The following is a 14,916-nucleotide window of genomic DNA, read 5'->3' as shown; positions in this document are numbered from 1 at the left end:
TCCACCATCCAAACCCAAAAACAACTACACTTCCCTCGCTACATTCCACCTCCCACTCACTGCTCTAAAAATGAATTGCAACCACACCACACTTTTAGACTGCAATCTACCCATCGATCCCGAGTTTACCCGCAAACTCCAATATCTCCTTCTCCCAACTAGCAGGCCCCAGAACCCAGATCTTTTCCTGTGTTCTTCGTAACGTCGATCAGGACATTACCGAATCCGAAATCCTTGACGCTATCCCCCTACCCCGCATCACTAGAGTAACCCGCACCACAAACCAACCCACAATTTTCATCAGAATAATTACTACCTCCAAAACTTCCCTCAAAACCCTGATCATCCAAGACCAACCCCGAAATACTGTTTCTTTTGCACCAAACTCGATCACCTAGCACTCTAGTGTCCTACGCGATCAACCACATATGTCCCACGTGTGGCGGAACCTATGCAAAACCCTTTCCCAACCCAAATGCGGACAACTGCAAACGTCGAGAAATCCCTACCATAACCTCCGAAACCGCACCGCCTAAACCAGCAAACACCCAACCCACAGCATCCGAATCCGCATCCCTTCTTAAACCAACTTCGCTCCGCCGCCTCTACCGCCACCATTAATAATAAACAGAAAAGATTTCTCCAATGCTAACCGGGAAACATTCTCCCAACTCGTGTCCAATAATACCCCACTACACCCTTCATTTGACACAGCACAGGACCACCCCCATATGGATCACGAGCATTACGTACTACTACTGTTGCTGAAAGTTCCAGAGGAAGGTGAATTAACTTTCAGCGTTTGCCACGTCTGCACCAAACGTCACGAAAATGAGAGAGAGAGAGAGAGATCAAGGTCGCCATCCGAGGACTAGCAGCATCCGTAACACCCGAGGGGGAGATAGAAGAAGAGCTGTAAGATCACGGATTCGCTCCCACCTACGTGACCAGGATCCAGAGCCGGCGGCGGGGCCGAAATCCTCCCCGATCACGCTCAAAAACATTCCCGGGCCACAACAAATTTACGACGTAGGACAACTGGTGTTTTGCCACAACATTAAAGTGACATAATTCTGCAGCTACCTTCCGGTAGCAATGTAGCACAGTATTTCGCCTGCCAACGATTCGGCCACTCCATCGTCGCCCATGGCACGATCGCGCGAACTGTTCCGGAGAACACTTTGCCAACTACCGCGCCTGTTCTGCTTATTAAGCGGAGCTCGCTTAAAGGAACGGCACGGACCCTGTCCACCCCCAACCGCTCCTAGCTGCACCGGACATTGTCACGGAAACAAGTAAATCCACCCCTACGTCTGAGGAAGAAGACCGTGAGCGGAAAAAGAAGAAGGCACTCGCCACCAAGGCCATCATCCAACCACCGCGTGTGTCAAGGTCCCAACCCTCAATAACTACCGTGGAATCGCCCACACCGCAACCAACAGCACACCACGACCACCCACCCTCAACAAGTACTCTACCACCATCAACAACAATGAATCCTCCGCCCAGAAAACGTGCCATCGCCGCAGTTGCTACGAGCACCCTCATCGCAGCTAATCAACAATGCACCGGCACTACTTGTTACCATTTCTTTTGGGACACCGTGTACTCGACGCCATTCTAATCACAGACAACACTGACTCTGTCGATGGTACAGGAGACACTCACTTGACAGTAACATAACCTAAAAATGTAGGTGAAAAAACAAATATTTGCTATTTATTGGCAAACAACTTTAATTTATAACGAAATGGTTGTGAAATGTCGCATCTGTAACTTAATTCTCAAACACAAACTTAAAGTAATCATCATCTTCGTCTTCACACTCGCTTTTGTAAATATACTTCAGGTACGTCCCCCTTCGCCGTCCCACCAAAACTGCATTCTCCCTTTCCAGGTGTTCTTCTTCCAACTATGCTGGGACAACACGAGCAAACGCGCCGACGAACTCGTCGACGTCGTCTACACGTGGGTCAACGGTTCGGACCCGAGATTCCTGGCGAACCTGCGCGCGTTTCTACGAACCGACGTGTCGACGACGACGCAAGATTACTCTAGTCAACGTTTCGACGACAAGTACGAGCTGAAATTCTCGTTGCGCTCCCTCGAAAAGTACGCCCCTTGGGTCAATCACGTTTACATTGTCACGAACGGTCAGATACCGTACTGGCTGAATTTGGACTATGAGAAGGTGACGGTGGTTAGTCACGAGGAGATTTTCGCGGACGGCGACGATTTGCCGTCGTTTTCTAGTCCCGCGATCGAGTCTCACTTGCACAGGTTCGAATTTCGATCGTGCGCCCCTTTTGTAATTAATTTTTAGAATTCCCGGATTGACGGATCGTTTCGTGTACTTCAACGACGATATTTTCCTAGGCAAGACCGTGTACCTCGACGATTTTGACAGTAGCTCGCGCGGATTCGTCGTTTACTTGGCGTGGCCGTTGCCGATGTGCTCGGTCGATTGTCCGTGGGTGTATGTCGGAGACGGGCAGTGCGACACGTCGTGCTACAACTCGAATTGCCAAATGGACGGCGGAGATTGCGACGGTTATCACGTAGGTAAGCGACGTTCTGTGTCGGAAGTGATAGTGTGCGTTTTTAGGGGCAAAGCTTGTGGAATGGCAGCCATTATTGGGATAAGTCGGAGATTATCCGTTACCAAAGAAACTTTAGTGATACTAAATCAAACCAAAGAGCCCTATACCAAAATGTGTCGGTATCTGGCCGGTTAGGACTGGTCTCGGTATGTGATAACACCCCCCTGGTCCACCCTTCTCTATTTTACTATTCTGCAGGTACCTACGCGAATTAGTCGATTATTTATGAGAAACGCGACGAATGTCACCCGTCTCGTCGCCGAGCACAACAAGCAGGTGATTTTACAGAACAAACTGACGCGTAGGAAACGCGAGCAAAGAGCCACCGCCAAACCTCAGAGCGCAGCGTTCGACGCCTACGGCGCATCCCTTCAGCACACCAATCGCGTCTTAAACCTCAAGTACGGGTTCCGATCGCGATACGCCCCCGCCCATTCGCCGATAATGATCGATCGACGCATAATGGAGGGCTTACAGGCGACGTTTCCGAAGCAATTTCTCAAGACCTCCCGGAATCGTTTCCGTAGCGACGACGACATGCAGTACGCGTTTAGCTACTACTACTATGTGATGAACGAGAAGCAGTATGCCGACGTCGGGGAGATCTTCGACAGATTTGACACGGACGGGTCAGGGTGGGTACTGGTTTCCCCTTGGGCTGTTATCGAAACGATTAGTTTGTAGAACGTGGTCCGACCGTGAGATTCGCACTTTGCTGACGAAACTGTACGACTTGCCTCTGAGCTATGGGACCGTCGACCACTTCGAAGAGTTGCTTTTGAACTGCTCGCGTCAGCTGGAGACGGTCGAGATGCCGACGCCGGAGTTTGAGAGATATGTCGACTCCAAGCTTGTAAGCATAATTAGGGCGGTGGGCGGGGCTATGTTCCTGGTGGGTAGGCAACCAATTAGGCATCTGTGACGTATCTTTAGTTGCCTACCTAAAGGCGCATGCCCCATAGACTAGCGTATGCGTATTTTAGCCGACAGTTTCGCGCGATTTAATCATCCAATGTGGCGCCCTCTCCGAAGTACTGAAGGTGAAATTCGGCACTCGTCGCAAGTACAAGTACGAGACGATCAACAACGCGCAAAGTTCACGCGTCACCTTCAAGATGCTCAATTCGAATATAAGCGAGGTCGTCGGCCATCTTGACGAGATACGGCGCGGCACGAAGTAAGCGCTTTTTGCTTAGTTATAAAACCGACCGCTAGGGTTTTCTTGTCTGTCCATCTATTGACGCATTTTGGTACTACAAAGTACAGTGTCGCCAACCTCAGAAAGCTATAATTCAAATTGGCCAATAGAAAGCCTCCAAAATAACGCGGTACATTCCTCCATTATTATACTGTTTTGTTTATTTATTTCGTGCTATTTTTGTAGGTGCAAAATCAATAACGCCCAATATTCCGCTTTCGACATTGTTGATAGCCGCCTTGAATTTCGGGCGCTTCACACAACCCGCACATCTGAGGGTTTTGACACTTTTCTCTGAAGTGGCCCTCCAGCCACACATGGTTTCTCGCATCTTTTCCACAGCTTGTGGGTTACCCATTGAGGCATTTCTTCACTTCAACCCTTTTTCTACGGCGGCACGAGTTTATTCCAACCCATATCCTTTCTAGGCTTCCTCGGACTTAGTTGCCAATGACACATTCAATTGCTATCAATGTCAACATTGGTGAAGTTATGTCTTTTTTTGTGAGCTTGGTGCCACTGTACAGATTCCTACAGTAAGATTTGCGACCGTTACTGCCCTCTACTGGTCGGTTTCGTAGTTAAAAAAAAAACAATAGAATCTCCGAACACGATTTTGTTTTCAGAAAGTTTGTGTGCTTGAACGACAACATGGACGAAACCAAGTACAGCGAAAACGAATTGATACGGGCCGTGCTGTACGATTTCTATTTGTCGCTCTTTCCGAAACCGAGCAGGTTTGAGTTGCCGAGCGATTTTCGCAATCGTTTCTTGTACTTGGACGAGTTGAGTCGGTGGAAGACGTACCATTTTAAGCTGAAACTCTGTACTTACCTGTGTATAGGCGTCCTGTGTTATTTGACCTATTGCAATTTACTGAAAAGGCGATTTTTGTACAGGCTGTTTAATAAATTATTTTACTAAAAGGTTGCAGGCGAAATGTACGGGTACAGTAGGCAGCACACAATACACGTATTACATATTGTGTTGCGTACAATACCGTATTATACAGTGACGCCTAATTTTATGCAACCAAAATATCTTCTTGAAACAAACAAAGATCGGGCTGTCATATTAATTATTAATTTGACTATTCAATTCATCTAACATTTGTCACATTTCGACCAGTGAAATGTCGAGATTTCAAATTGTTGAGCCAATGGGAACGATAATTCATAGTATTTCAGCGATAATTTCACGTGTGGTATTTCAGCGACAATTCAACTCATGTATAAAAAATCGCATAAGCCGCAGTGAAATTGTCACTTTGACAGCGGCAAAAGTTACCTGCAACTTTTCCAGCGACAAATGCACTAGTGGTTTTTTCACTTATTCATTTTCGAACCAATAATCGCATTATCCTTTCCCATATGACTAGTTTGACGTCTGTCAATAATTGATTAATTTGGTGAATTTCTTGTTCGTTAAATTGTCCTGCCGAATTACACTCGAGGTTTGTATTTAAACCGAGTAAATTTGGGTTGTGGCAATTCAAATCTGTTTCCTTTTAGCAATTGGACTCGAAAAACTGTCAACCTAAAAATGCTCCACCTGCGGTGTCGCATTTTTATTAGTTGACAGTTTTTCTCGTCTAATTGCTAGGCAACAGATTTTCATTACCTAAACAACCCAAATTTACTCGGTAAAATACAAACCTCTTGTGCAATTATAAGTGACAATTCAATGCGATTATTCAATGACATTTGTCAAACTTCCACCAGTGAAATGTCGCGAAATTTTGTCGTATTAACCGGAACATTCTTCTTAGTTTGTTAATCAATTTCGACAACCCACTTATCACCACATCTTTTAATTTAATCACTCATAACGAATTAGCTTGGAGCACAAAAGTTCGAATAGCAAAATGAAAAGCAACTTCCGTAATTTATTTTGACGTTTATTGTTGTCATGGAAATACATTCGCGTGGGTAATTATGCTTAATTTTTCTTTTGATTCATTGAATAGTCCTCCGAATACCATTCGTAGTCGAAGTATTTGTAGATTATTTTTGAGCTGCTGTTCCACTCATGCTAGTTACGCTTTTTAATACCACTCGCGCAAGCGCTCGTGGTATTAATCAGCGTAACTAGCATTCGTGACAGCACCTCAAAAATATTCGACAATACTTCGACTACTTATGGTATTATATATGAATGTTGTTGCTTTAGCTTCACTCTTATCGGCACTATACCAATTGGAAATATCAACTTTTGCTTTAGTTGAATACAACGCACACGAACCGAAATTAGATTAGGGAAGTCAAAGCGGTAATAGTCAATTAATATGACAGGCAGATCCTCATTTGTTATTGGTAGCTACTTTGGTTTCATAAAATTAGGCGTCTTTCAGGAGACTTTTTATCATGTAAATGTCTGCATGAATATTCATGTGTAAATGTTCTCAATGCAACGTGGCCGCCAATCTCAACCAATCAAAATTTAGACACTATTGTGGCCACAAGTCAGTGTGGTACGTGCAACTTGTGGCGAGATTTTAAAGTCACTAGATATAGAAAGTAAAGTACCGCAATCATCCGCCATTTTTGGGCAAATTTGCTGCCAACTTAAAAAAATTGACAAATAAAATCTGAATAGCTGTAATTTTTTATAAAAATATATACAGATCTCTCCAAACAGGTGGAACAATCCCTAACATTAAAGTTACTAGAATCTGGTAACTTCCGCCATTTTTGGGCAAAAATCATGCGTTCTCTCTCTAACACACGAGCCCAATGGATTGCGGTACTTTCTATATTTAGCGACTTTAGCGAGATTTATATCAAGTGCGCCATCTATGAGCAGCACGAAAAAATTTCAGGTGTTGGGTGTGTTCGAAAGGGTTTCCTGGTAGAAAGTTTCAAATTATATCGGATCATAGAAGTTACTCATGTTCTACTGGAGAACTTATCGAGGAGCTGTTGAAAGAATTTGGAAATAATCTTCACGTTTCGCTAATGGCTTCCTTCCGCATCGATTAATTGTGTTAATAAGCGCGGAGAACGGCCTACTGAGATTAATCTAATTTCCTCTCGTGGTCAGATAAACGTTCGTTTTCCCATCCTTTTTTCAACCTGAGCTTGAAAACAGGAAGAGACCGGTTAGGATAACGAAAGTGGATTAATATACCGTATTATTTGAAAGTCTTCGGGGGGTAGAGCAAGAGGCCTTACTTTATCAACCCACGTAGACCCACGGGCTAATTAAATTTGTTTTTGCGCCAAGCGTATCGTACCGCAATCGGCGCTATCGGTTAGCTTATAAGGCGCGGCGTGGACGTGTCGACCGTCACCCGCAAGCTAAACCAGCGAAGATGCAAATCCACCTTTATTTCTTGTTCGTCTTCATTTTGCTGTTCGTAACTGGCCAGAGTAAGTAGAGAGAACAATATTTTTTGAAGATCTCCCGAGTGCAATTTCTCATTGACAGGTCAGGCGAGAAAATGCGACTGTATGAGTTTTTTACCGAGCAATTTGGAAAAGTGGACCTCTTGCATGATTGACTGTGGCGATTACTAGACATGCTTGTTAAATATGTGTAATAAAAATAATTAGAGAATGTACTGTAAACGTGTTCTATGGTTGTGCAGCCCCCTTTGGTGGGTACTGGACCCCTCGTTCGAAGTTGATGATTGCGGTTCAATGCTAAATCGAGCCCATTTTTCAAAATTATCACTTCTCAACGCAAACTGGTAATGGATATTGTACTTGTGCATGCTTTTTTGTTCGAGAGCACCAATGTGGGCTACTTACAAAACAACTCTCAAGCCATCCCTTGATCCATCGTACACTTTCCTTCCTGACTGACTAAGAAAGGTCAGATTCTCTGATAACGTCCGCCACTAGTAGTACTCGAACCTTCTGTCTCACCAACGCCCTTCTCGCTTAAGCGCCAACTCATTTTCAAACCAATCATGCACTTCGCCTAGTATGTCCAGCCTGGTAACCCATCGAGCATCAAAGAGCAAACCACCCTGTATACATGTATAGGCGCAAGAACCACTTCCACTGGCTGCGGTTCTTTTGCATGAAGACATCTTCGTGACGGCTGCATTCGGCAGAATGATATAGGGTCCTCCGTAATAGTACGGGCTTCTTTTCATGTCTTTCATTTTATTGGGTGCAAAAGTTAACAGATTGAGGGAGGTAAATTAACAGTTTTTATTAATAAAATTACAAGATGACTAATTTCATAACAGCTGATGCTTAATTTTTAATTTATCGATCACATGCTGTGGCATACAGAACGTAGGATTAACAGGTTTAATTGAATCAAATCCCAAAAGTGACAAGGCGGCGAAACCAAAAACGGTATGGTACGGATCGGCGACATCGCCGGGTCGATCACTGAAACCTCCCGTCTCGACATCCTGACACGCCAAAATGAAACGCTTGAGGGCGGGCGCGCTAATCCAATGCAATCGACCCAGCATCGTAAGCGAAGACAGCACCCACCAGCTGTAACAGACGTCGGGCAGCTTCTCCGGCCGACCGTTGAGACCGCCCGAAGGTAGCTGTCGTTCGCAAAGCCACCACGCCAACGTATCTCGATCCACGATATCCAAACGACCTACAAATTAATGGACAATACGAATTAAAACAAAATCCGCCGCACCTACCGGTTATTGAGAGAAATCCGAGGCAGCAGTAGACCATTCCGGCGTGGCTTTCCGAGAAGGGTCTCGAACCGAATCCCTCGTCGAAATTCTTACACGACTCCACAAAAGATACCGCCTTCTCGACGTCGATCGCATCGAGCCGGTTTAACAACGCAAGTGTCGCGACCGCGCAGAACGAGAAACGCGTATCGACCTCGCCCCACTTGTCGCCGGTGAAGCTACCGTCGGGCAGCTGCAGCGAGGTCACGTAATTCACTACGGCGCTAGCGTCGACCGCGTCCAACCGATCGTACATGCACAAAATTTGAACGGCGCTCAGAGTGTAGAGCAGGTGCGGATCGTGGTCAATGCACGCGCTGATGCCGCCCGTCTCCGGATCCTGACATCGTTTAATGAAGTCTATCACGTCGTTCTCGGGCAAGATGTGTAGTTTATCGACGAGCTCTAGTGCGGTAAGGCCCCAATACATTCCGGACATTCGGAGGTAGTCCGACATGCCAAACTCGTAGTCGTCGTCCGATTTGCCGTACCGTTTGATAAACTCGACGTGCTTGTCGAGGAGGAGCTCCTTTGGACTGTCTTCAGGTAGTTTTATGTCTTTTATTGGAATGGCCATTGTTATTGTTTTCAAAAATTTTTTTGAGGTTATGATTGTGACAGCTGTCAGCTGACTGGAAACAACTATCATACAGTGACCATTGGTTATACATACCGAATTACATACAGTGACTTATGCGAGTACGATGTGTTGTCTACAAACCAGGCTACGTAACCTACGGATACCAGTGAATCTGGCATTATCCAAATTCAAAGTAAGTACGAGGACACCATAATAGGATAAGGGTAACATGACTATTCCTTCGCAATGCCAAAATAAAGATTAAAACAAGTTCTTTTTTGCGTAAAAAAATAAACATATAAAGCTCTCGTTCTGACATCTGTCGCAAATTGTTCAGACTAGTATGAGTTGGATCTACTTCTCACAGATGTCGCGACGTTTTATACGCAGTTCCTTAAATTAACGTTAGATATCAAAACAGTACAACAAAAATGGCAACATTGTAATTTATTTTGTTCGGTTATGTTTATATAAACAATTTGTCTTTGTCCCAAAAAATGTAAATTAAATACGTTTAATGTCGTCCTTCGCTTAACACTTTCTTTCAGGAGCGACGACATAAGAGACACGGTCCTGCAATGCCCCTTTAACCCGTCCCACGTGATCTGGAAGAGTCGCCTTCAACGACACATAATCAAGTGCAGCCAGAACTACCCGAACCACTTTGTCTGCCACTTCAACGCCTTACATCGGTTTCTCACACGCGAAGAGCAGGTCACCCACACCTTCATTTGTCCGGACATGAAGTTCACACAACCGTGGCGGTACGGTTCGCCCGACGAGGGCCGGAGTGTAATCAGCACGCCGATATTTACCCCGAACGCCAAGGCGTTTAACATGGAAATTGAGAACTGGAGCGCCGAGTACGAGTAGAGTTTATTGGTTATGCTTGTTCGCAATGTGACGATCTAAATGTGATTTGGTAAATAAATGTAAGTTACAGATATCGCATTTGTACGGTCGGATCTTCATGTGACGTGATTTTGCAAGACCGTGGAAGTCGGGAAGGATTTAGGGCTCGCAGGTGCCGCCCCAGCAGGAGTTTGTTGCGAAATTTCTGTGTGCACTCCAAGTCGGGGACGGCATTGTGCTTCTTTATGCATCTTCAAGGTGTAAATTGCTCGGCGCAGAGTTGGCATTTGTACAACTTGATCCCGGTGTGCGAGAACAAATGAAGTAGGAAAATCACAAAGGTCACATTTAAATGGCCTCTCGCCGGTATGCGAACGCATGTGGATTTTCAACTGTTGACGTTGTTTGAAGTGCTTATTGCACTGTTTACATTTGTACTGTCGCTGGTTCGTGTGCATTTTCATGTGTCCGGTAGGCCACTTTAAACCGCACTCAGGCTGAAAGGAAAGAGATAGTCTAAGGACTGAATGTACACCTGGCAAAATAAGTCGTTCTAATCAATCTGATTAAAATTTCCCATTTATTAAATGGAAATTATTCTTAAGCACCCTATATATAATGCAATGGGACTACTGGTACGATTGCTTTGAACTACACTTATTTTGTTTTTAAGTTTTGGAAATTTGAATAAGTGATGTTTCGCGTACGTTTTTGATTAGATGGAGAAAGTACATTTTAAACATGGGCAGTTTAAAGAAAATGAAACGAAAAAGCGTCAAATCAAAAATGAGACGGTTACATTTGTGCAAAAAGTATCGGTAAGTAGTTTTTGTTGTAATAAATTAGTACATCATCCTGTTAACCTAAAACGGTTTTCACTTGTTCTAGTTGAACTACGAACCGTAGTTCAATTGCTCTGTTCGATTAGTAGTTCCCACAGCTCACTTAACCTAATATATTTTATTTGTGTATTTTTGTGGTGCAATGGACGAAGAAATTAAAGGCGACGGCTTACAAGAAAGTAACGGTTTTATTCACGAAAGTCTCCAGTTAACGCCTCCCACAATCGTTAAGTTAGAATCGTTAGATGAGCAGATTGATTTAAAACCATCGGACATTTCGATAGTGAAGGAGGAGCTGCTGCACATTACCCCCGGCTCTCAGAACGGCGACCCATCAAAGTGTATCTTTCTGTCTCCGTGCAAAGGTCCGGAGTCGGTCTCGCAAAGCGTGAAAGCCAGCCAGCACTCGATTAAAGAGGAGACGGACGACGAAGTGTCGACACCTCCCGAAGTAAAAGTTGAGGTGACGGAAGCAACTGACGAATCCAATTATCTGTGCCGCGTCTGCAACATGACCTTTCTCAACAAGCGCATATATAGCATGCACTTTAATGTCTCCCATCAAGTGGCACCCCTCGTTACCCTAGTCACTAAGCCGCCGACTCCCCCCACTCCCCAAGCGAGCACTAAGCCGACAAGGCGTAGACGTCAAGATAGGTACATCGTTCGCAGTTTTAACCTTCGGCATAATTTCTCTCTGTTTCAGCATTCTCGCCACAAGAAAACTGATCGAGTGCGTACGAAACAATCCCTCACTGTACGACAGCGGTAACGAAAACTACACCAACGAAGATTTCAAGCAACTGACTTGGGCCACCATTGCGGCCGAGTGTAAATTTTCCGACGGTAAGTGCCCTGGCGTTTCCCCTACCCCGTACACTGTCTAAATCCTCGAATTGTTGTAGGTGCGAAGGCGCAGGCCGAGTGGAAGACCCTCTTCACGCGCATGATCAACTCGTTGACAATCACCGGCCAGGGACCGTCGAACCGAACGCAAAAAACGTGGCAATACAGACGAGAGATGGAGTTTGTGCTTCCGTTTGTGACCGACGACGATATTCACTCGTTGCAACGCCTACAACAGGACGCGACAAGTTCGGATCGCACGAACGACATCAACTCGAGCTACAACATGCGGCAACGCATCGAGGTTCCGCCACCGACGGCGAAGCGAAAACGGACGAGCACCGCTGAAACATCAACGAACACTTCTGACGGTCAGCCGCTGGACATGTTTTTCCTTTCGATGTGCGCGACGACGAAAAATTTACCGCCGTACGTTCAGCTCCAAGTTAAGAAGAAAATCTTCAACGCTGTGATCGAGGCCGAGGAGATCGTCGCGGCTATGCATAACGATCAGGCCACGCAAGAAGATCAGTATGAGAACAATCTGTCGCCCTTTTCGGTTCGATCCAATGCCGAAGAGGAGTGGCAGGAAGATTAGTGTTTAGTCTTTTCTTACGTTTATAAAATATGATATGGTTTCTATTGTGCTAAAAAATTGTTTGATTATACGTTCGTCTATGATTTTGTTGAATTTCTTTGTCCATCATGTTCTCCCAGTAATCAAAAAAATTGTAAGTGTCTAAAGGGCCACCCCACACACTCTTAGGCGCCACATAAAGCTTTTCTGGCCACACAGACCCCAACCATCAAGGTCTCCTGGTAGCAAAAAACATTTTACATAAGTTTGTCGACAAGTAACAGTTGCAGTATTAGGAAAGGAAACACCTCCTCGCACTCGCATATGATCCTGATACAGATTTGGCAAATTTTTAAATCGAATGAAAGCTTTGAAATAATTCTGACAGAGCTAGAAAAAGACCTCTTCGTATATTATGTTCTCCTAGTAGCACGACAACATTTGCATAAGTTTTTCGACAAGTAACAGGTGTAGTATTAGGAAAGGAAACACCTCCTCGCACTCATATGATCCTGATACAGAATTGGCAAATTTTTAAATCGAATGAAAGCTTTGAAATAATTCTGACAGAGCTAGAAAAAGACCTCTTCGTATATTATGTTCTCCTAGTAGCACGACACCTTTTGCATAAGTTTGTCGACAAGTAACAGGTGTAGTATTAGGAAAAGAAACACCTCCTCGCACTCATATGATCCTGATACAGAATTGGCAAATTTTTAAATCGAATGAAAGCTTTGAAATAATTCTGACAGAGCTAGAAAAAGACCTCTTCGTATATTATGTTCTCCTAGTAGCACGACACCTTTTGCATAAGTTTGTCGACAAGTAACAGGTGTAGTATTAGGAAAAGAAACACCTCCTCGCACTCATATGATCCTGATACAGAATTGGCAAATTTTTAAATCGAATGAAAGCTTTGAAATAATTCTGACAGAGCTAGAAAAAGACCTCTTCGTATATTATGTTCTCCTAGTAGCACGACACCTTTTGCATAAGTTTGTCGACAAGTAACAGGTGTAGTATTAGGAAAAGAAACACCTCCTCGCACTCATATGATCCTGATACAGAATTGGCAAATTTTAAATCGAATGAAAGCTTGGAAATAATTCTGACAGAGCTAGAAAAAGACCTCTTCGTATATTATGTTCTCCTGTTAGCACGACACCTTTTGCATAAGTTTGCCGACAAGTAACAGGTGTAGTATTAGGAAAAGAAACACCTCCTCGCACTCATATGATCCTGATACAGAATTGTCAAATTTTTAAATAGAATGAAGGCTTTGAAATAATTCTGACAGAGCTAGAAGAAGACCTCTTCATATATTTTGTTCTCCTGGTAGCACGACATCTTTTGCATAAGTTTGTCGACAAGTAACAGGTGTAGTATTAGGAAAAGAAACACCTCCTCGCACTCATATGATCCTGATACAGAATGGCAAATTTTTAAATCGAATGATAGCTTTGAAATAATTCTGACAGAGCTAGAAAAAGACCTCTTCGTATATTATGTTCTCCTAGTAGCACGACACCCTTTACACAAGTTTGTCGACAAGTAACAGGTGTAGTATTAGGAAAAGAAACACCTCCTCGCACTCATATGATCCTGATACAGAATTGGCAAATTTTTAAATCGAATGAAAGCTTTGAAATAATTCTGACAGAGCTAGAAAAAGACCTCTTCGTATATTATGTTCTCCTAGTAGCACGACACCTTTTGCATAAGTTTGTCGACAAGTAACAGGTGTAGTATTAGGAAAAGAAACACCTCCTCGCACTCATATGATCCGGATACAGAATGGCAAATTTTTAAATGGAATGAAAGCTTTGAAATAATTCTGACAGAGTTAGAAAAAAACCTCCTCGTTCATTATGTTCTCCTAGTAGCACGACACCCTTTACACAAGTTTGTCGACAAGTAACAGGTATAGTATTAGGAAAAGAAACACCTCCTCGCACTCATATGATCCTGATACAGAATTGGCAAATTTTAAAATCGAATGAAAGCATTGAAATAATTCTGACAGAGCTAGAAAAAGACCTCTTCGTATATTATGTTCTCCTAGTAGCACGACACCTTTTGCATAAGTTTGTCGACAAGTACAGGTGTAGTACTAGGGAAAGAAACACCTTCTAGCACTCATATGATCCTGATACTGAATTGGCATATTTTTAAATCGAATGAAAGCTTTGAAATAATTCTGACATAGCTAGAAAAAAACCTCTTCGTATATTATGTTCTCCTAGTAGCACGACACCTTTTGCATAAGTTTGTCGACAAGTAACAGGTGTAGTATTAGGAAAAGAAACACCTCCTCGCACCCATATGATCCTGATACAGAATTGGCAAATTTTTAAATCGAATGAAAGCTTTGAAATAATTCTGACAGAGCTAGAAAAAGACCTCTTTGTATATTATGTTCTCCTAGTAGCACGACACCTTTTGCATAAGTTTATCGACAAGTAACAGGTGTAGTATTAGGAAAAGAAACACCTCCTCGCACTCATTTGATCCGGATACAGAATGGCAAATTTTTAAATCGAATGAAAGCTTTGAAATAATTCTGACAGAGCTAGAAAAAGACCTCTTCGTATATTATGTTCTCCTAGTAGCACGACACCTTTTGCATAAAATTGTCGACAAGTAACAGGTGTAGTATTAGGAAAAGAAACACCTCCTTGCACTTATATGATCCTGATACTGAATTGGCATATTTTTAAAGAGAATGAAAGCTTTGAAATAATTCTGACAGAGCTAGAAAAAGACCTCT

The 14,916-nt window shown here is 43.6% G+C and overlaps 4 protein-coding genes across 5 annotated transcripts; 3 read left to right on the top strand and 1 right to left on the bottom strand.

Moving 5' to 3' along the window:
* The first annotated feature begins 1,394 nt into the window (after nt 1–1,394).
* On the top strand, nt 1,395–7,852 carry LOC116161012 (N-acetylglucosamine-1-phosphotransferase subunits alpha/beta). Of its 2 annotated transcripts, XR_004143363.1 has the most exons (10): nt 1,395–1,849; nt 1,898–2,280; nt 2,324–2,558; nt 2,606–2,746; nt 2,799–3,235; nt 3,285–3,453; nt 3,584–3,777; nt 4,425–4,739; nt 6,617–7,166; nt 7,225–7,852. XR_004143363.1 is itself a non-coding variant. In XM_031474186.1 (9 exons), the coding sequence occupies exons 1-8, from the start codon at nt 1,751–1,753 to the stop codon at nt 4,720–4,722; spliced, it is 1,956 nt and encodes a 651-aa protein (XP_031330046.1). In that variant the 5' UTR covers nt 1,395–1,750; the 3' UTR covers nt 4,723–4,739; nt 6,617–7,852. The 2 variants fall into 2 exon arrangements, 1 of the variants encoding a protein (XP_031330046.1); XM_031474186.1 differs by having other exon boundaries at nt 6,617–7,852.
* An 88-nt stretch (nt 7,853–7,940) lies between these two features.
* On the bottom strand, nt 7,941–9,089 carry LOC116161014 (geranylgeranyl transferase type-2 subunit beta). Its single transcript, XM_031474188.1, has 2 exons — nt 8,414–9,089; nt 7,941–8,364 (listed from the first exon to the last, which is right to left on the bottom strand). The coding sequence occupies exons 1-2, from the start codon at nt 9,027–9,029 to the stop codon at nt 7,985–7,987; spliced, it is 996 nt and encodes a 331-aa protein (XP_031330048.1). The 5' UTR covers nt 9,030–9,089; the 3' UTR covers nt 7,941–7,984.
* A 299-nt stretch (nt 9,090–9,388) lies between these two features.
* On the top strand, nt 9,389–9,979 carry LOC116161015 (gametocyte-specific factor 1-like). The gene is made up of 2 exons (XM_031474189.1): nt 9,389–9,531; nt 9,581–9,979. Coding segments are annotated over exons 1-2 (327 nt in total). The 5' UTR covers nt 9,389–9,529; the 3' UTR covers nt 9,906–9,979.
* A 736-nt stretch (nt 9,980–10,715) lies between these two features.
* LOC116161013 lies at nt 10,716–12,253 on the top strand. Its single transcript, XM_031474187.1, has 3 exons — nt 10,716–11,383; nt 11,433–11,572; nt 11,632–12,253. The coding sequence occupies exons 1-3, from the start codon at nt 10,869–10,871 to the stop codon at nt 12,168–12,170; spliced, it is 1,194 nt and encodes a 397-aa protein (XP_031330047.1). The 5' UTR covers nt 10,716–10,868; the 3' UTR covers nt 12,171–12,253.
* Nucleotides 12,254–14,916: the final 2,663 nt, after the last annotated feature.

This window comes from Photinus pyralis, unplaced genomic scaffold (assembly GCF_008802855.1).
Source record: "Photinus pyralis isolate 1611_PpyrPB1 unplaced genomic scaffold, Ppyr1.3 Ppyr1.4_LG10, whole genome shotgun sequence".
In the NCBI taxonomy this organism is placed as follows: Eukaryota; Metazoa; Arthropoda; class Insecta; order Coleoptera; family Lampyridae; genus Photinus; species Photinus pyralis.
Note: the sequence above shows the minus strand (reverse complement) of the source record. Positions and strands in the feature narration are given on the sequence as shown.